General features: G+C 36.5%; 1 protein-coding gene across 2 annotated transcripts; it reads right to left on the bottom strand.

Annotated features, from left to right (window-relative positions):
* Positions 1-1,276: 1,276 nt before the first annotated feature.
* LOC121328115 (macrophage scavenger receptor types I and II-like) lies at positions 1,277-17,363 on the bottom strand. 2 transcript variants are annotated; one of them, XM_041272616.1, is made up of 12 exons: positions 17,309-17,363; positions 15,431-15,551; positions 9,674-9,799; positions 8,994-9,445; positions 8,395-8,581; positions 7,098-7,169; positions 6,914-6,982; positions 5,799-5,825; positions 5,545-5,598; positions 4,618-4,635; positions 4,029-4,217; positions 1,277-1,687 (listed from the first exon to the last, which is right to left on the bottom strand). In XM_041272616.1, the coding sequence occupies exons 2-12, from the start codon at positions 15,528-15,530 to the stop codon at positions 1,554-1,556; spliced, it is 1,428 nt and encodes a 475-aa protein (XP_041128550.1). In that variant the 5' UTR covers positions 15,531-15,551; positions 17,309-17,363; the 3' UTR covers positions 1,277-1,553. The 2 variants fall into 2 exon arrangements, with proteins under 2 accessions (XP_041128550.1, XP_041128558.1); XM_041272624.1 differs by lacking the exon at positions 4,618-4,635.
* Positions 17,364-22,495: the final 5,132 nt, after the last annotated feature.

Here is a 22,495-nt window from a genome sequence, read left to right on the forward strand (position 1 = left end):
TGGTTTCCCTAAATAGACAATCAGCTCTAAATTCAAGTGCACTACTACCCCAAAATGTATCCATACCTAGTACCCACCTCCCTTATTACTTGTTAATGGAAAAACAAACATGATTATGTGTATATCTGTCATCTTTTGTCCTAAAATCTCAGATTTTTTTTTTTTGTGATATTTGTAAATAGCTCCAGCAGAGACTAAGATAGCAATGAAAGCAATGTGTCAACATCTGTATTCCTCACAGCTGATGTAATGTAGGTGAACACCAACAGTGTTTTTCTTGATTTAATCCACCACTCCAGGCAGATGTAGAATACTGCTTTCATGGCTTAATAAAGCTGAATCATTTTTTATTATTATTTTATATTAGAGCGTTTTGTTTTCCTTTTCAATATTCAGGGGAGAGACATATTTAACAATGTAATAACCAGCCAAACTCTTCCTCTACAACCAGGGTCCTTACAGATGATCTGGATTCCCTGTATTTAACCAGCTCTTTGTCATAACGAGAACCTCTATCAGATAGATCTCCTTGTGTGATTCAATACATAACCTCCTCCCCTTCATTTCCTTTAGCAAACTAACGATTTTAGCCAAGTCTTGAGATAGAAGATTAATTCAAATACTACTATCTACGTCTTCTTTTCAATAGTGTTTTTTTTTTTTTTTTTTTTTTTATACTGCTAGCATACTGGGTTGCTAGGTTGTGATACTGTATACTGTGTTTTTAATTTAAAGGTTTTGGTGTTTAAGTAAGATAAACTACCTTTGCCATATAGGAAACATCCCAATTTAACACATTGATTCCAAAAAAACTTGGGTTGATTGTATTGTATTATATGTGTTATAAATGTGTTATAATGAGAGACACAACACGTTCAGAAGTGGTTAAAAATTGTTGTTTTGCGATCACTACACACACAATCAATTTCAACAGTAATACAACAGTCATCAAAATTAATGCAGTAATGAAAAAACTGGCAGGAATAAGTGAGCCGTAAACTGAAAATAAAAAGTGATATTGAAACAGAAAATACATTTTGCAGTAACTGCCATTCAAAAAATATAAATTGATAGAGGCAGAAAAGAGAGATCGAGCTGGTTGGGGTATATGGATGGTCTTGTGCCAGATTTAACCAATTGCCAAAACAAGGATTCTGTGAACAATTATTCTCATTGTTGTCATTTGGTAGTGAGTTGTGTGTGATTTAATTTAAGCATTATATATCTAAATACACTAAATATATCTATATATATATATTATATATATATATATATATATATATAATATATATATATATATATATTATATATATATATATATACTGTATTCATTCTTGTCACAGCTCTTTATCCCCGGCATGTCGGATTGAGTCTGCAATGTTACAATGCATTATTTGTACATATGGTTATTAATGATTATCAAATAACACAATTATCATTGATTAAGCAATTCTTACTTTCCATTATTATTACATTTCAACTTCAGTTGGTCATTCAGTCTTCATAGACCTGATGCTGAAAATCGTGCACAAAGAGTTTCATGTAATTGTTGACTAGGCTGAGCAAGACACACCAGCATCCTCGTTATGTTGGCAGTTAGTTTTTTCCCACCCTGGAAATTGACACTCAAAAATCGAAGTCTCTCGTCCGGAACATGTAACATCATCCATCAGTATTTTCCCAGTACCTAAAACAAATACGGAACATTTTAAAAAAGCAACAACCGTAGACTTTAAATGTATGTAAATAAACCTACTGTGCCTTGGGTTTTATTTATTTAAATCTATTTGGAACTGGAACAGTTGGGGCCTGATTTTCCACTGTGGGTTATTTGTTTATGTAATATGTATAATATGGAAGGGGCGATTAGCCTGAAATTTTCCCACAGGTGACAATAAAGGTCTTGCTTTACCATTTGTTACTTTTTGGGGCCATTTTCCCATGATTCCATCTAGAAACACATACTTCAAAGACACAGAATTAATTAAATTATTTGATTGTATAACAATATGTTGTGTGTACCAGTTAGAAAAGAAACATTTTATTATATTATTTTAGTCATACACTTCTGAAGTGGCAGTAAAACACAATACTGAGAAAGCATAGAAGAGCTCTAATGGCTTTTGAGGGTTAGAATTTTATTCAGAAAAAGAAAAACAGGTTTACTAATTACACATTTAGCTATATGAATCCAAAGTTGTACCACCCTTGTATTAGTCATATTGTGCAGTGAAGTAATTACACTATTAGTGGTACAAATATCCGAATATTAGAACAAACTTTTTTTACATGTATTCCATAGACAAAAAATATGTCCTCTAGAAATTGTACCATTGTTAGAAATTAGAAATACGTATCACAACATGTTTTGCCCTGCACCAATTTTCTACGTAGCCTGAATTTGAGCCTGAACAGATTCTAAAGTGGAAAAATAGCTTGAACAGATCTAAATATATTATATCTATATATATTATATACTATTTAATCAGTATAATATATATATATATATATCTTATATATATAGTACTGTGCAAAAGTTTTAGGCAGGTGTGAAAAAATGCTGTAAAGTAAGAATGCGTTCAAAAATAGACACGTTATTAGTTTATATTTATCAATTAACAAAATGCAAAGTGAGTGAACAGAAGAAAAATCTACATCAAATCAATATTTGGTGTGACCACCCTTTGCCTTCAAAACAGCAAACAGTATACACACAGCCACTATTTACTAAAAAAAACTTCATCATTTTAAACAAAGTTCAGATTAGGATACACGTGCAACACAAGTTGCCAAAAGTTATTGCTACATAAAGTTGCTGCTATTGCTTCAGATTTGAGAGGCAAGGAAAATCGGAGTGCATCTCTGACTGCCATACAGATCAGGTACATCACTCCACACTGGCCCAACTTGCAAAGGAAACGTCTTGTATTGTGATCAACATTTAGTTTTTCTTTTATGTTGCGATCATAATTTTTTTGTTCTCTGTAATGTAATAAAAAGAAAAAAGAAAACGGTGAGTAAATACTGTTTTTTTTTTCATTGTAAAATGCCCCCTGTGGCAGGATCGAAGCCATGCACATGTAAACTTTTATTTGACCCTTTCTTCGTTCCGCTTTGTTAATAAAAGTGTGCAACAGGCCGTTCAATAAATGCACTTGATTCATGGTACCCTACTTATAAAACATTTTGAGGCTTGAAGAGAAGTGTTACATTTGTCCAATTAATCAAATCATTAGACCAATTAAGTAATTGAGCGCTCCAACAAGGTAGTAATCTAAATGCACTGTCTACTTTATGTACTGTTGTGTCTAAAATATATGCATTAGAAAGTGCAGTTTGTGATTTATCAATTAAATAGAAAGTCATTGTGGGCAGTCCAGACTGATTTACATTGATAATCCTGTTTTATAGCTTAAATAGTGGAGTTAAATGGACTATTTCCCTCTTCTTTTCAGACTGAAAAGAGGAACCCTGCAACAGGTGCAGTGAGATTGCTCCGCGTTAAAACAGGTTTTTAAAAATTGTATTTTGAAGCGAAGCTATGAAAAGTGGGTCAGTGCGAAATTAGTTCATGAGCAAAACAATTGAAAATCAACCTGTTACTCTTTACTGGGATACAGACTGAAAAGTCAATTCATAGAGGGCTGTCAGTGTCAAGATGGGATTATTGAGTCATTGAATATTACATATGTGAACGTGATCTCCCTTAAAAAACTTTGGTTGAAAAGGGGTTTTGTAGAGTTTAATTCCAAGCATCCAGTGTGAACGCCCATTAAGTAGGTTTAGATCTACTTCTGACCTGCCACCCTGCTTGTGTTAATGCAGATTTGTAGCTTAAGCAACTATTTCATAAATGACCTCAACCTGCCCTTGCAGTCAAACAAATATAAACAGCTCCTTAGTACTGTAAAGCTTAACTGAATGTCACTGTGGAACAAATAAAGTGCTGTATTTTGATTGAATACCCCAAGGTAAGGTTTGTCATTAAGTTAAAACTCCTAATTTATGAACTCTATATTTATAATTACCTTGCCCAAAAGCAGCATGCAAGAAAACTTTAACAACTTTGCTGTATCCAAGCATTTTACAAACAACAAGCCCATCCAGAAGATCCCATCTATCATCACATATGGTACCCCATGCCCCTTCATGCAGTACTTCCACTCTGCCTTGGTTTGGTGTCGAGCCATTTACCAGCCGTACAGAAGCTGGGCGTCCTGGACAAAACAAATGCAAAATAATTCACCATGAGTATAAACCTAAAAGCACCCTCTATTACTGAAATATTCAAGAAGTAGATGCCACCTAGGTCTTCGTAGGTCTAGGGCTCTTGTTGAACTATTTTGTGACTTGCCTGGTATAGCGGTAAGTTATGTTCTGTTGCAAATGTAACTTCTTAACAGCACTGATACATTGTTAAAGGTACAGACTCCATTCTGGCTGTGCTACTGAAGGTTATTTCTTGTTTTGAAACTTTGCACAAGGAAGTTCCAGTGTATTTTACTTCAATTTTACTTACTGCGTACGCAGGTCAATGTAACCTAAGATTCCTAGCACTGACACCCGCTTGCAATTTATCTAGATGTACTGCATACTGTCCTTTATGACTTCTCTTACCTGCATTTGCTGCTATGCCTTAAGAAAACAGGGAAAACATAACCATACGTTACATTTACAACATTAAGAATTTGATTAATTGGACATGTTCAGTACACACACACACACACACACACACACACATATATATATATACACACCCAGATATGCATAGTGTATAGTGCCGAGAAAAAGTTTGTGAACCCCTTAGGATTTTTACATATTTCATATTTTTCAAACCTAAAATCTTAATAGATCTTAATCTAAGTCCTAATAATATATAAAGATAACCTGATTAAACAAATGATACAAAATCATGATATTTTTTCAACATTTATTTATACTCAAATGATTAAACATCAATATCCATGTGTGAAAAAGTATGTGAACCTTCAGATTCAGTAACTGGTAGCACCCCCTTGAGCAGCAATGACTTTAACTAAGCGTTTCCTGTAACTGTTGGTGAGTCTCTCACATCGGTTTTGAGGAATTTTGGCCCGAAAGTGGGTCATGCAGCAAGACAATGATCCTAAACATACAAGCAGATCTACAAAAGAATGGCTGCAGAAGAAGAAATTCTGCGTTTTAGAATGGCCTAGTCAAAGTCCGGACCTAAACCCCATTGAAATGTTATGTCAGGACCTGAAACGAGCAATTTATGCTCGAAAACCCACAAATGTCATTGAGTTGAAGCAATTCTGCATGAAGGTGTGGACTGAAATTCCTCCACGGCGCTGTGACAGATCAATAACTACAGGAAGCATTTGGTTGCAGTTAATGCTGCTAAAGATGGCGTAACCAGTTATTGAGTCTAAGGGGGCGATTGCTTTTTCACACGGGGGTTGGATAACTTTCTTAATAAATAAATGAAACAAGTATCAAAATGTTGTGAGATTTGTTCGCTCAGGGTCCCTTTTAACTAATACATTCATTATCAATACAATTTACCTGGTTCCCCTTTCTGCCCCTTTGATCCTTGTGATCCAGGAAGACCAGGAAAACCTGAAAAATCCAATACAATTATTTGCATTCTTTATTTTTTAATAATGATACACTGTTTGCAAAGTTTAAAGTACTGTACATGTTTGGACATGTATTTTTAATTACTGTCCCCCTCCATCTCCTCCTCCCCTGCCCCAAAAATGCAATAGTTTATTTTACCACACAACATTTTAAAGATTTTAATAATGTAACTAAAGTACCTCTGTCCCCTTTTGGACCAGCAGCTCCTAAAACAAACACAATGAATAATTAGCTTTTATACAGTAGTGTGATCAGATCAAATGATTCTTGATGTTAGATCTCCCTCCCAACCTACGAAGCAGCTGCATAAAGGGAACAACAGAATACCCTGGACTAAATGGCACGAAAGTTTATTCCCGTGGGTAGTTGGAAGTTGGCCATCTAGAAATGGGGCAAAGCTACGATACCCAAACGCAATGACCCGGATAGGAAATGGCATGGCATCTGTGCATTGGAGGAGCGGATTTGCTCGTTGACCAAGGGGTCATGGGTGATGTTATAAAAAGGGGACGTAGTGATATAATCTGTTCCTTTGTGAAAAAGGAGCAGAAGGGGAACCTGTATTATGAAATGTGAGTGTTTTGTTTATTTTTGTTTGTCGTTAATAATACTTAATTATTTGAACGGCCAACATGATCCTGAGCTGTCGTCAAAGGCCAGCACTAACTGTGGGTGAACTAAAAACGGGACTTTTATTATTTCAGGGCCAACTTGTGGACTACAAATAAGCAATACATGCCGCTTCATTACCATTGTTATTATTTACTGCTGTTTTGCCATCAGGCCATTGAATTAAAAAAAAAAAAAAACATTAAACAATGTTGCACCTGGATTATAATTTTGTTTTTTGATCACCTGCACCTGTACATGGCTAACTACTTTGCCACAAGTAGTTAATTGGTTTTGCTCATTTATTCTAGTTTAATTTTCAAGAGCCACATCAGTAATAGTATAGAATATTACTTATTTACAGTTAGTAGTACAGTATTACAAATGTATATACCAGGCTCAATTTACGATGCGTAGCATGTCAGCATTAAAAAAGGGCATATTGAAGTTCTGGGTCAGGTTAACTTCTACATTAATCCAGTCCTCGGTGCTGCCATATGCAAATTAACAGTTTCACCCGGAAAAGTGTGACCACCCATATGTAGGTAAAGGGTTTCTGTCCCAAATTAGATTCAAATTAACTTTAAAAGAAAAAGAAAAAAAAAAGTTTTATTAATCATACAACTATAATGTGAATAAATGGGATACTTGCAAGTTAAATATAAATGAGCTGTTTGTATCATACCTGGATTCCCATTGGATCCAGGGAGTCCTTGCCCCTTTTCCCCTTTGGGTCCCTGAATACCACGCAAACCTGAAAAGTAAAGCAATTTTGCTCAGTATTACACAAACACTATTCTTAATATAGCACATATAGTACATTATTAAGCCACAGATTAGAAAATAAAGATATCGTTTACAGCACTTGCCTGGATGTCCTGGATAGCCATTATGTCCTCTATCACCCATGTCCCCTTTTTGCCCTCTTGGACCAGGAGGACCTATAGAAAAGAAAAAAAAGCAATTTTCCCAATAATCACAATACACATTTGGGGGGACATGTATTAAGATAGACCGACGCAGCGCTAAATTGGCGGCATGTAAATTATCGTTCTGCCATGGCACAAATTTGACCACGTCCCGAATGTATTAAGTGGAAGAAAATGAAAGCATGGTGTAAGCTGCCACATTTAAATATTTAACTGTGCTGCGCCAGTGCTCAAAATGGGCTACAGGTATCACAGATTAACAGACCAATCTGAAAAAAGGCATCTCCCCTCCAAATGGGCTACCTCAACTGAACAGTAGGTAGGTCATTTGGAGAGGCAGAAATAAAAGTTCAAAATGGGCTAACTTGTGTTTTAAATAAAATGTACAGGTTTGAACCCACTGAAGCTAGGGTAGCTAGCTCATCTGGAGAGGCAGAAATAACCCTGTGTTGACTAAGTGTCTTGGCTTTATATTATATTATTATACGACGGTTAAAACCAAATATACACAATGAAAAGGATAACTTAATGAACCAAGTTTATTATACAATGAATACAAACAATTGCACACAATGAAATAGCCAGTATTGAGTTATAATTCCATCCTCAGGGAGATCAAAAAGGGTAATGCGGACTCTAAAAACTCTCCCTTCTCAGTACTCTCCCTCTGTTCCTGGTTGTTCAGGAAGGTTAGGAGCCTGCACTCTCCGTCGCAAGAAACACATTATGACTGCTGCCATAATGCTCTTTCCTAACAGCTGCTTTCTGACTTTTTCTTTGCGCCCAAATAAGACCAATTTGAAATCTGACTTATTTGTGGACCTTTTTAGAGCTGGCGCAGCTGTTCTGTCACTACATGAATATCACAGACTTAATTTACAAATGCACCCCACCTACAATTTGCCCATGCATATAATTAAGGCTTGACACGCCTTAAAATGCATGGTTACTGAGTAGCGGAGAGCATTTTGGTGGTGCTAACACGGCCTAAACTTGCCAAAAGTGCCATGATACATACGGAGCAATTTTAAAGCCAGCATAAACGCTTGACGCATGACCCCCTTGTTTTCCTTCCTGAGGGAATTTTTATATGAAGCAAGATTGATCATTAAGTACATTAATGTCTGATGTGATTTTTTCTTGAGAGCTGTAATTTTAGTTGGTGTCTTTTTTCATTTTTAGTAAGTACATTTTTTTATTAAACAGCTTTGGAAATAACCCCAAATGTTGCATTTACCTTGAATTTTGGTTATATTATTTAGAACCAGTGAATGTTCCCAGTCCTTCAGTCTAAGGGCCTCCGTGACCTTATTTAAAATGTCTATTTCTTGTTTCATATTGGCATCCATATTGATCTGTTTTTCTTCCAAGTGTCTAGTAGCCAAGGTCACATTTAGAAAATCCATATTCAGTTGAATAATGTCCTGTTAATTGAGTTGTAATAATATAAATATATAGGGTTGATTTTTTTGTTTCAACAAACTAAGAAAATAACTACAGCAGACCCTGTGGCAATTTCTTAGGAATAATGACAGTAATCAGGTACCATAATAACTATCCCTGCCCCCAATTCTGCATTGACTAGTATTATTTGGTAGGGCTTTAAATTATCTTTTTAGCAATGGCAAAAAGGAAATTGAATCCATACCTAGGTGCTGAAATGTTGAAAGCTTATAGAGGGCACAGAGCTCAATTTACACCCAAAAAGGTAAAATGTACACAATTACATTTAGCTAAATGTTTTACACTTACATCAAAATATATGATTTAGTCAATTCAGAATTCTGTGGAAAAGCTGTTTATAGTTGTTGTAATTCAAAGTGTTTTATGTTTTACCTGTTGGTGAATGAAGATGTCCCCCATGCAGCTGCTATTCACAGACTTTACTGTATCCAGAACACCATGGACATCATCTTCAAATGTATTAATATGATTTGATAAATCCTGAAGACTTTGTTCGTTCATTTTTATCTGAGAAATCAGAGGGTTCACGTTGTGTTCTATGATATATGTCAGCTGTTCATTCTTCGCATTCAGTTGTTGGATTTTACCCTCCATGAGAGACAAGGAACTGTTTAATGAGTCCTCTAAGAGGGTGACGTTTTCAATCAGAGTTTGAATATTCTGGGCAAGTACTTTCAGGGAGTCAGAGTTGTTTTTGATTGTGTTTTTAAGATATTTAGAATCCTGCCAGACTCTTTCACCCACACTATTTTCTCCAATTTGTTTAGATACACTGCCTCTGGCCTCCATATCGGAAATGCTCGTCTGTCTTTCATATAGTTGCACTGTAAATTAAAACAAGAAAACAACAACAGCAAGAACAGTTACCAGTGTGTAGATAACTTAGTAAAAGCAAACAACCTGCGATGTTACACAGCTCAACCACTATAAGTAATTCAACTTTTTTTCTTCAGTATACATTACCTTATGTAGGTACTATCAACAGAACAGACTTTTTATGTCTTTCATTTCTAAACACATAATAATTGTTTTAATTTTTTACATTTTTTTACCTGTTACATAGACAATCCCTGCCAGGATGCAGAGAACGATCACATAAAGTGCAATTACAGCAATTTTCATGGAACTCAGCTTTTTTCTAATCTCAGCAGTGGTGTCATTTTTGTCCTTTCCAAGATCTAAAATATACACAAAAACACACAGCGTTATTTTCAAAGGATATCCGCTGGACGGTAGTCTTATACCCCTTCTCCACTGGCACATCCGATCCATGAGGGCTCGGTATGGTACGAGTACAGGTGATTCTCCACTGTCTATTTGTCAAGTTGAACAAGAACCAACCTATGAAACTCTGGCCTTACAAAACATCTGAATCCGCCTGCGAGCCAAGGCAGGGGCTGGGTTAAGGATTTTCATCATTACGTTGCATCAGTCAGTACACTCCAGAAAGAAAAACAACAAGCATGGTGGGCAGCAAGTGTGATGAGAGAAAAGTACAGCCTTGAGACACTGAGGAAGTATGGTCTCTAGTTTCTCTGTGGGCAGACAGAAGTGTTTAGAAAGATCTGGAGTCATGGGTCAGAAATGAGAAAGTTTATGCCTGAATTTCTGACGATTTGAAGCGTGGTACAGTATATTTAACTCACACACTCAAAAACACAAAATTCTACCAAATTTCTCAATTTCTTTATTATATATAAAGGGGAATAAAATAAAAAATCAAACAATTTTAAAAATATAGCCAAACAAAATACTGTACACCTGTACCATACATACAACTACAGCTCTTTTTTTAAGCACCCAAACAAAAAACAACTAGAAAAAAACTACAACTATTCTTAACAAGATATCTTTGGCAAGTCATATTTTTTTTAAAAAATTTTCACCCTTCAACAGATCTAATTGAACTTTAGTAAGTCGATATAATCAGTAACATTTGTGAATTATAAAGTCATGCCTAAATAAATTTAAAAAATATAGCGCTACAAGGTACAGCTGTACAGTTGGTCTATTAATTTTTGAACACCATTTGTTTGCGCATCTTTTGGCAAACTGAGTTAATTTATAACAATAATTAATAACAAATGTTGTTCGTTGTGGCTCGGCTCCTCAGTGAAAAAACAACCCTGGATCCTCTTAACCACACAGTGAGGGCTCGGTATGGCCCTGGCGTGAAGAGGCATTATACACCATTATTTCAAAAATGTTTTCTGCAACTCTTTTTCCCACCGCTTTTGTATTTTCTAAGAAAACAAGGCAGGAATCTATGTGCTAGTTTTCAGATGTTTTTGTTTTGGCGAATATATGATTAGCTAAGAATTGGTGTCTATTTTCTAAAGACCAAAGTGATGGTTACTTTAAACTTTCACTATTTAGCTTTCTGCCTGCTTCTGAATGATCAGTACGTATATATAGTGCCTATAGGTAGTATTCACCCCCTTGGACGTTTTCACAGTTTGTTGTGTTACTACTTGAAATCTTGATGCATTTAAATGGGATTTTTTTTTACCCTTTGATTTACACAACCTACTCAACACTTTCAATATGTGGACAAATGGGGGGGGGGGGGGGGGGGAGGGATGACAGATCAATTAAAATTAAAAACCTGAAAAGTCTTCATTAGTTAAGTATTCACTCCATTTGCTATGACACTCCTAAATAAGCTCAGGTGCAACCGATTGCCTTCAGAATTCACACAATAAGTTAAACGGAGTCCATCTGTGTGCAATAAAAGTGGTTCACATGATTTCAGATTAAATACACCTGTCTCTGTAACGTCCCACAGTTGGGTAGTGCATTCAAAGCAAAGATACTACCATAACAATATTCAAAACAACTATCCGGGATAAAGTTGTGGAAAGGCACCGATCACGGGAGGGGTATAAAAAGATTTCAAAGGCATTGAATATCCCTTGCAGCACAGTCAAGTCAATCATTAAGAAGTGGAAGGTATAAGGCACCACCCAGAATCTGCTTAGAGCAGGCCGTCCTCCCAAACTGAACAGCTGGGTAAGAAGGGCATCGGTCAGAGAAGCCACCAAGAGGCCAATGACAACTGTGAAAGACCTACATCGTTCCATGGCTGCGATGGGAGAAACTGTCCATGTGTCAACAATAGCTCAGGTACTCCACAGATCTGGCCTGTATGGAAGAGTGGCAAGAAGGAAGCCATTTCTGAAAAAAAGCCCATGTACAATCCTGCTTGGAATTTGTAAAAAGGCATGTGGGAGATTCTGAAAAGATGTGGCAAAAGATTCTGTGGTCCGATGAAACAAAAATGGAAGTATTTGGCCTAAATGCAAAGCATTATGTCTGGCGCAAACCCAACACAGCACATCACTCAGGTAACACCATCCCTACTGTGAAGCATGGTGGTGGCAGCATCATGCTATGGGGATGCTTTTCATCAGCAGGGAATGGGAAGCTTGTCAGAGTAGGGGGCAAAACAGATGGAGCTAAATACAGGCAAATCCTTGAGGAAAACCTGCTTCAGTCTGCAAAAAACCTAAGACTGGGATGGAGATTCACTTTTCAGCAGGACAATGACCCCAAGCACACAGCCAAAGCGACACTGGAGTGGCTTAAAAAACAAGAACGTGAATGTCCTAGAGTGGCCCAGTCAAAGCCCGGACTTGAATCCGATTGAGAATCTGTGGCAAGACTTGAAGATTGCTGTCCACCAGTGATCCCCATCTAACTTGACAGAACTTGAACAATTTTGCCAATAAGAATGGGCAAATATTGTACGATCCAGATATGCAAACCTGATAGGGACTTACCCTAAAAGATTAACAGCTGTAATTGCTGCCAAAGGTTGTTCTTCCAAGTATTGACTCAGGGGGGTGAATACTTATCTAACCAAGACATTTCAGTTTTTTTTTTTTTTTTTTTTTCATTAACTGTTGTTTTAAAACAAAAAATATCTTGCCTCCTCAAAGTGTTGAGCAGGTTGTGTAAATCAAAGGAAAAAAAATCCCATTTAAATGCATCAAGATTTCAGGTTGTAACACAACAAACTGAAAACATCCAAGGGGGTTGAATACTTACTATAGGCACTGTATGTCAGTATAAAAAGTGTGACAGATTGAGTCACTCTGACTTTCAATATGGATCCTATGTTAGTAGTAGCTGATATTATTTTGGAGAAACAACAACATCCATGGAGAAGGGGGAGAGTTTATAGACTGCTTAATTTAAGGATAAGAATACATGTTTTGCATTTGGAAGCAGTGGAGCTGGAACAACGTTTAATGGGGGTGCTGAAAGCCTTATTACAAACTATCTTCTTTAACGTGTCGATCTAGGCTTGCACATACTGTATTCCTTTTAATAAGTAATATCAATATTCAATATTGAAAATATAGGAGGGAATCTAAGGGAGAGCGGTATTGCTTATTTATTTGTTTGCATTAATAAGCAAAAATGACTTGATCCCTAAGAACAGATTGTGGTAAAGCAATACAAAAATGTTAGATATGAAGGTTAATTATGTCTTTAAGTTAAAGCAACAAAACGCTGAAGTGTATACAAAACAATGTTGCCCTTCTAGTTTGGATACACCTCCAGTAAATTAAGTTGCAGATATTTAAAAACAATTCTTTTGGCAATGTCATTCAAACTTAATTAGTTTTTATTTAATTTCCATTTGGCCGCTGCTAGCTGGTGAGAAAGCCGTCTCGTTGTACGCTAGTACTAGTTTGCATAACAGCGAATTATGTTTCCATTCATTTTTCCTGATCTTGTTAACATGCATTTTGATTAACGATTTCCCACTATTTAGTCATTGAGACAGGAAGTGATGTATGTGACCTGCGACAATTAAGGTTTTTAATGAGAAATGTGTTCATTAACGACCTAATTGACTCAATTTGAAAGCATTAACGGATTGATTTAATTAACACATTTCGTTTGAAAATCACTTGCTACTAAATAACACTGGTTTTTGAAAATCCTGCCCAGTATCTCTTATGAGGCGCTCAGTATGTCCCGTGGCACAATTTTAAATGAATTAGCTGATGATTAGGATTATTTGACACATTAAACATATTATATCAGATTGTGTCCTAATCAATTGGCCCATCCTTTGAGGTTAGATCTTTTTCCATATTTTGATAGCCAGTAGCTTATATGAAGCTTTTAGCAGATGTGAGTATATCACAGAGACCAGCCCTCTAGAGGCGGTGCCTGAGATCCAGTCTATTATAGGATGCACTTTAAGTTCCAATCCCCAGGGAACCCCAAAAGCATGCAAAACACAGACGCAATCTAAGATATAAGAAAAAAGGTATCCTGATAAATTGAAAATTGAGGTAAAATCCTGGAAACTAATAAGCCCACCCCTATCGTATATGTCACTAAGTGTGTTGATGTCTTTTTTAGACCATGGTTCGAAAACAAAGGGTTGATTACCTGACATGAGAGCTCTATTATGCCAGATAGGTGAGTGTTGGTGCCATTTAATTTTTTGTCCCATATGATTTTCTACCGCTCTCCAGTTTGCTATTGCATTTACAATGATAGGACCAAAGCGTAGTGCACATTTTTTGTTTGTGAGACCTACAAATAAAATAACTCATAGTCTAATGGGAGAAACTAATGCTTCCTCGATTTCTCTCCAGGGAATATCAGACAGTGGATTTATCCATATTTTTTGTGGACATAATGGAAACATATAGTGTAGGAGAACTGCACACCAAGCCTGCCAACACAACAACAAAAGAAAAGAGGAACTGAATCATCTCCAGCCACACCTAAAAGTCATACTACCTGTGGGATTCATCACCTGTGAGTTACGCAAATCACTGCATATATATATTTCCATCTTACACCATGAACATTATATAGCAGACGGGTCTTCCCCACAGCACCACTAGTGCGTCCATCTGCCAGGATGAAAGCTTGCTCCTCACGTGGTATGAGCAACTCACCAGGTTTCATGAATGACCAACATCTAATTTTCCCTTTGATTTTGGGGCTTGATTTCCTTCAGAGAATTAATACAAAAATTGACATGTACAGAAAATCCTATGGAGTTCGGCAGCGAGACGGCTATAAATATTGTCCGTGTCTGGTGAAGGCAGAGTGGGAGGCAGTCTGGGATGCACAACAAAGCTCCATACCACCTAAACAGTGCTTATACTTTGCAAGTTCATGGCCATTATTGAACAGTAGGGCTACACTTCAAACTACATTGCTGACTGGTCCCATTTGGTCCCATTATTTGCTGTATTTAACTGTCTTAAAAGGCTGATTGACCTGATGGTCAAGCCTTATTGCTGCCACATGGACCAGCTCAGAGGATGGACACCTAAAACTGCTGATAAATCACTGCCAGCCCAGCAGTTACCTGAGGGTTCAATCCATGCATTGCCAGGGAGATATGTTTGCATACCGGTTGTGGATTCAGCACCACCGACGCCGATGCAACCAGAGGAAGACCCAAACCCTTTTATATAGGTGCCTAAGACTCCTATTTTAATCACTGAGCCTGACAACTCTGCACCACAGAGTTTGCCCTAAACGACTGGAGGACTATGTGAACAGGGGGGAAGGGGTGTGATGTACTGAAAGTGCTGATAGCATTTGGGGAATATATTTATGTGTTAGTTGGCAACGCCCCTGACATGCGCTTCAGAGTTAATGCTGAAACATATGGAACTGTAATTGTTCACTGGCACTCTGGTTCGGATGCTGAAACAAACAAGTTAAAAGCTGACCTGTTTCCTGCCAAGTACGAACCAAAAAAACACACACTCGACATAATAGTATTGTATGACTGACAGTGTATGTTACATTAACATTATACTTACCAGTAAACAAAGACCCTTCAGAATCATCTAACTGGTCCTGTGTATTATCCATAAATGTGATCTGCTCTGTATCATCAGATGATCTCTTCCATGTTGCCATTTTGCAAATAAAATATACTTTCTGAAAAAAAAAATTTATATATATATATATATATATATATATATATATATATATATATATATATATATATATATATATATATACACACACACAAGTTTAATTATTTGTTCTAGCAGAAGCCGCATTGCTCTTTATGGTGCACATATTTGGGCAGTGTTGCTACAATGTGGGAATGTTAACTGCCAAACAGATTTTTTACGATTTTCCAACATGCAAATGTTCACAAGGGCATTGTTCATTGTTGATCTCTGTGGAAGGAAAAATGACATGAGTGTTTATAAATGCTTATTTTCTAATCAGAAGGCATAATGTACCAGCGATGATAGCAAATTAATTATTTATGATTAATTATTAGATTCAAATTAGGGTAATTTTGCAACTTAATTTATTGTAATTCATTTTTTATTTTTTGGGGGGTTTTTTTTGTTTATTTTTAATAAACGCAAATAAATTTGAACTAGAAAATGTGAACAATATAGGGCACATCATGATCATGGACAACAGAAACAGTCAGATCCCCAGTTACAACTGGAGACTTCTTTATGATTTTGCTAAATCCTACAATATTTTATATGTTAAAATTTATACAGTTCACATTGCTTCATAATTACATGAAGCCAAAGCTGAAGGCACACCGACTGTGTGAAAGTGTTGTCTAACTATATTACTAGTTGGTTGCTCATCAGTAAACATAATGAAACAATATTGAATACATTTAGTTGTTTTCTTTCCAGTTTGTAACACCCTTTACAGGTGCTATGGCCAAATTCACTACTGCCTTTTAATCTCATGCTGTTTATAACTACTGTAACTCTGCTGTTACTACTGTGCAACCTATCCACATCAGCTTATATTTAAAGGTCTCCTGAAAAACATACAGCAGTATATTTACCCCTTTTTTGATTTGTTCTGCTACACCTAATACTGTATCTGCAATATGAATAGGGCTCTTTGTTTTTGGGTTTTACTCTTGATCACATGATTTCCCTTTTTCTTTTTTTTTTTTTTGCCGACTCCATTCAATTAAACTCTTGGAAAACTGATGATTGTGAAACAAGTTCACTTTAGTTTTTTCTCCAGTAACTTGATTGAGACTATGATTTTGTTTCATTGATAATGTAAAAAAAGGCAGCTCTTTATTTTTAATATAAAACCGAATGCAAACAGCAAGTTAAATTGATTTAATTAAATCTTAATTAAGAGGAAATTATTATTTTAAAAAACAGGTTATAACATTTTTGCAACAAGTCATTAAAATTTTAAATCCGGTAAAAACTATTCAACTGAACTCGCTTTTTGTGTTCGGTTTCATTTAAAAATAAGGAGCTTTTTACATTATCAATGAAATAGAATCATAGTCTCAGTCAAGTTACAGAAGAAAAAACTAAAGTGAACTTGTTTCATGATCAATTCTTTTCCAGAAGTTTAAGAGTCAGCTCAATATAACTTTAAAGGAACATCATGTGATCAAAAATAAAAACTGAAAATGAAGAACCGTAAATATGAATATTTCAGCTCAACTGATTGAAAAGCGTAAAAAAAATAACATAAATTTATATGATGTCAAAAGACAAAAACACTGTTTTACAGGAAGAAATATTATAGTTTGTTAAATTATATATTACGAACCTAAATTTGTATATAAGTACAGAAAAAAAAGTATTTGACCGAAGTCCCTTGCAGACACATACACAAACATACGTAATCATAACCCTTAGATATACTTATATATTAAATAAAGTGTATGCATTGTTTACCTGAGCTGCCACTTTAAATGATGTCTGCCTGGTTTATAAACACTTCCAGTTTTAAAGGAGCTGAGAGAATATTCTGAAAAATCAACTGTTGATTCAGGAAATGACTAAATTTCTTGTGACTTTTATGAAGGGAGGAGGCATATTGCCCTAATCTAAATATAATACCTTGATTGATTGATCTGAAACAAAAACACATTGGAAATGTGAAAAAAACAACAAGTTGTCAAAAGTGCCCAGCCATTTAAAGTAGAGATATCAAAAACACAAGCCAAGTTAGCAAAACAATTGGGGCAACCTTGGCCCCCATCGGTCCAACCTATGTTGAGGCAATGTATTGCTCTTGGCTAGGGTAAATGTAAATAGCAGCCTTGTCTGTTGAAAGGGTTAAGATGTAAATCTGTGTAACATAGCAGTTATGTAGTTGGAGTGAAAGTATGACTAGTTAGAGTTCAAATCCTGCTTTTTATTTAAATATACATATATAGGGCTTGAAATAAACTTTTTTCCATGGATGGAAAAATCCACCAGTCACACAGACATTTTACTGGCCAACATCGTTCCGGGGGGTGACGACCACAAAAGAAAATGCAAAAGCAAGCAACATTTATGAGTAGTCTCAACAGGGTCTGAAACAATCTGCCTCATTAGTGCAGATATAGCTTTTGAGATGTGTTGGGCATCTGTCCTCTCCACAGACTGCATGCCCACAAATTGTAGTCACCAGCCTTTTCTGGGAGAATTACACATATACTGCTCCTCTTCTATGACAGCGCTATTGGTTGAACCATCTGATATCACTGACAGAAACTTTGCACCTTTTATTTTCTCTTGCAGCTACCTTCTTTCTACCTCAGCAATGTAGTGCATAAATACTCTTGCTTGTTATTCCAGTAGGTACTTCCTAGATTTAAAAATAATTAAAAAAAAAAAAAACATGCTATTTTCTATTGTCACACTTTCTGACTGAGGATATGCTAAGCATTAAGTTACTATATTTTTTCAAGCTTTAAACAAGTCAGTTCAAGATAAAAAGTAAATATTAGTATAGTAAATTCACCAAAATTCATCGTTAAGGATATGATTTTGTCACAGTGATTTATAGAACATTTCACGGACAAGTTGCAGAAAAAAACAAGAATCCACAAAAATGTCACATAAAGAATAATGTAGATTTAGCTACATCAACATACACAAGAGCTTTTAAATAGTACACAGAAAACAATAATATAAAGTCTATTGCTTTTTTATGCTCATACACAATGAGTTGCCACAGAAGTCTTGGCAGTAGACCAAACTGAAAGCGCCAAAGTTCAAGTTTGCCCGGTAACACGCTGCTGTCTATGACCATCAACCCTTGCATTGCTTGCTGTCTCACTTCTCCCACACAAACTCCCAATTCTTTTCACAGTCTTCTCCGACACTGCTGGTATTGCCTCACCATTAATATAGAACCTTTTATCCACTACTTTACCTTTAATTATAGAGATGCTCCTTGACTTACTGGGCTTGAATTGCATTCGTGCCCATTCAATATTATTGGTTAATTTGCCCAATAACTGATTAGAGCGGGCTACTGTTGTAGTCATGATTGTTATGTCATCCATGTATGCTCTAATTGGTGGCAGTTGCATTCCAGAAGCCAAGCGTTCTCCCACTACCCATGTTGACACCCTAATAATTACTTCCATTGCCAGGGTAAAAGCCACTGGAGAAATGGTGAGTCCTGCCATTATTCCAATATCTAGACAATGCCATGTAGTGGTGAATTTTGAAGTTGAAAAACAAAATTGAAAATCTCCACAGTAGGCTGTCACTAAGTTTGCTATTGTCCTCGGTACACTGAAAAAAATCCAAAGCTGCCCAAAGAAGCTCATGTGGTATTGAGCCGTACACATCAGCTAAATCCAGGAATGTCACATGGAGCGCCTTCCTCTCCTTTTTAGCTGTTTGAATTTGCTGCCAGATGACACTGATGTGCTCTAAGCATTCTGGGATACCTGGAATACCGACTTTCTGTACCGGTGTCAATGAAGCAGTTCTTCAATAGGTAAATTCACAATCTCTGAGCATCAATGCTGAAGAAAATCTTCCTTCCTTGTTTAAGCAAAACTGACCGATACTCACATAATCTTTTTCTTTGGGTATAAAGACCCCGCCTGCTTGGTGCTATGCTCTTGGGACAACCTGTTTTTCCCATGCTACTTTCATCAATTTTCAGAGGATTCATAGAACACCAAGGGCACTCTTGTACACTGTACAGAACTCCATTAGGCCCAGGAGCTTATTCTACCTTTTTCCACTTAGGTGTGCAGTCCTTCATTTGGTTTTCTGGTGGATTGATAGGTGGGCTGTCTGAAGGAATTAACAGAAGCTCCTGCCTTTTTCAATCTGTGTGCGTTTCCACTAGATAGCTCTCCAGTTGCTTCTAGTGTGCCATTTTTCTCCCTAGTGAATAACTTCTTTTCAAATTTGAATGGGTCTTTACAAAAGTTTGTTCTCTCAAGCTCCTTCTTTTTGCAACATTTCCATAGGCTCTGCGCAATGGTGCAAGCTTATCTTATGACCCTTTGTAATAGATTGAGTGCCTCCTTCTGACTTTGTTCTGCTTTCCTCCATTGCTTCCTCAGCTGCCTTCTTTCTCTAACTAAACGCTCAATCTCCTGCTGCTGTCTAGACTTTACAGGGATAAAGTAGATGGTATCCCCAAATTTATCCAGCTTCCTTTTGGCTGTTCCACCTAACCTTTCCAACACAAAACAAAGATCTGTGTTTACTGTGTCCCACGTTGTTTTCTCAGAAGCTCTTGGCCATTCAACTTCAGGCTTGTGCCTGTTGAGGTTCTTTTCTCTCTTACGCTGGTTCATCTGACCGGGTTCACAAGGATCGTTAAGTTCATCACTAGTTGAGTTTTATATATTTGAGGTCGGCATGGGTAAAAAAATCCAGAACCGGGTACTCGCCGTGAAAAATACCCGGGTACCCAGATATCAGTTTTGGGTAATGATAAAAATACCATATATATTTATGTTATATATTGTTATGGAATGTATGTTCCCTACCTATATGGGGAGGCATTAGGACTCTGGACATAGGGCGTATGCACTCCATCTTTGATAAGGGCAGGTGAACCCTGGCTTGGTATGCGTTAAGGTGGCTGAGGTGACTGAGCAGCTCATTCACCTAACTAACGCAATTGCTAATTGGAATCAACTGCACCTGATTCCAGTCTGTATAAATCTAAGGATTTCACTTGGTTAGAGGAGAGAAGAAAGAAGTGTGTAAGAGCAGTTGCTGCTAAAAATAAATAATATTAGTAAACTAGGAAAAGAAAAATAGACTTGTACAATTTTGGGGAAAACAAGAATAGTTGTCCCCTTTATAGAGGGAGTTTGTTTAACCATGCCTGAAGTGAGCTCAGGACCCATTTTGTTTTGTTTTGTTTTACACCATTAAAGTGACAGTTTATTTAGAATTTCAGGAACTATACTGCAGTATAATAATTTGGAGCTTAATATTTGTTAAGCTTTAAATAAAAAGAACACTGTACACTTGATAACAGATAAACCTATAGCAATACAGCAATACAGTTGTTGGCAATTTAGAATACAAGACAAGAGCCTATATGCATAAAAGATGGTGGTAATTTCCAGTCATTAAAAATAAATTACTGGGCAGTATTTAACATGCGATTTATAAAACTACAGCCTGCTGATTTACCGTCATGGATTGTTACAGAGAGATTGTATATAACCAGTTGTCAGAGGTATGAAAATGAGCTCTGTTTATTTTAAATGTAAAATCATTGCACTTAAATAACATTAATGTATTCTCTGTATACATTACATTATATTAAAATATAAATCTGCACACCAGGCATATAGAGCGCAGTACTAAAATCAAATTAATATCCACTGCATCCATTTGCCGCACAGAGCGAATAATGCATGGTGTAGTGTGTGATATGAGAACTGAATGCACACCGGAGGGGTGGAATGCTACATGAACACCGGGGGCAAAGCACAAGGAGTTTATCCCATTTCGAGGGTGAGCATTAAATTCTTATTTATCACACACTACCCCATGCAGTATTTTTTATAACCTCTGGTGAGCAATTTCCTTTGGTGTCAGTATAACAGCCTTTTTTTCAGTGGGTCTCTTTGTACAATGGAATTTGGTTATGATTGTGGACATATGTTGTGTCAGACATATCAGAATGTATGGCATAACGTTGTCGGTATAGCAAGGGACGTGAGTGAGAAGTTAAGAAACCCTACATTCACTCACCGGTAACTCACAGTATCAAAATAATTGTCAAAGCAGATCAGCTGATCGAAAAAATTTTGTAACAGCAAATTAGCTGAATGGGTTAATGCGGTTGGTATTGTAAAAAGGGAGATCATGGACTACCAGAACCACTGCAAGATGAACATCAGATTGTAAAAAAAAAAAGAAATAGGTGTTGTCTTACTCTTCTGGGAAGATAATCATCCAGGATATCTCCTTCCTCTTGTTGTACAGCCCACACAAGCACATCGAAGCCTGCCATTTTCTCCACAGAGCAATGAATAGGGTGCTTACCTGTTTTATGTTTTCCAACTAGAAGTAGCCTATCCTGTTCAGACAAGTTACCAATGCAATTTAATGTTTGCATTACAAATAATAAAATACTTACATTACCTAATTATTTGGTAATTAAATATACACTTTTTTATTATTACTACTGGCTTAAGTACATGTTCCTAAACACATAAATTCTGCGTTATTCTTCAATTCGTCTGAGGCACGTGGCAATTATAATGCCGGTAAGTGTCAATTAACGGCATAATACAGCTTTATTAATCAGACGAATAATGTTAATGACAAAATTGGTCTTCAAGGGCACGTTAATCTAACATTGTGATGAATGCTGTATTTTGACGGCTTTTATGAATCACCCAATGAAATACTGTCATGTTAAACACGATTACTGGCATGAGAAAGGAGCCGGTAAGTTTTATGCACATGGGACTGTGATAAAGAGAGAAAGAGTTGATGTTGTAAATCTCCCTCCCAACTAGAAAGAGCACTGTGTAAGGCTGTTGGTACGCTGCCTCCTAGATGGACCATCTTGACAGTAAGTGGAAACTGGAAGGTGCCCATATTAAGGGGATCGTGTAGTTGTAAGTGCCCAGAATGATTCCATTGCAA

Source organism: Polyodon spathula, chromosome 2 (genome assembly GCF_017654505.1).
Source record: "Polyodon spathula isolate WHYD16114869_AA chromosome 2, ASM1765450v1, whole genome shotgun sequence".
NCBI lineage: Eukaryota > Metazoa > Chordata > Actinopteri > Acipenseriformes > Polyodontidae > Polyodon > Polyodon spathula.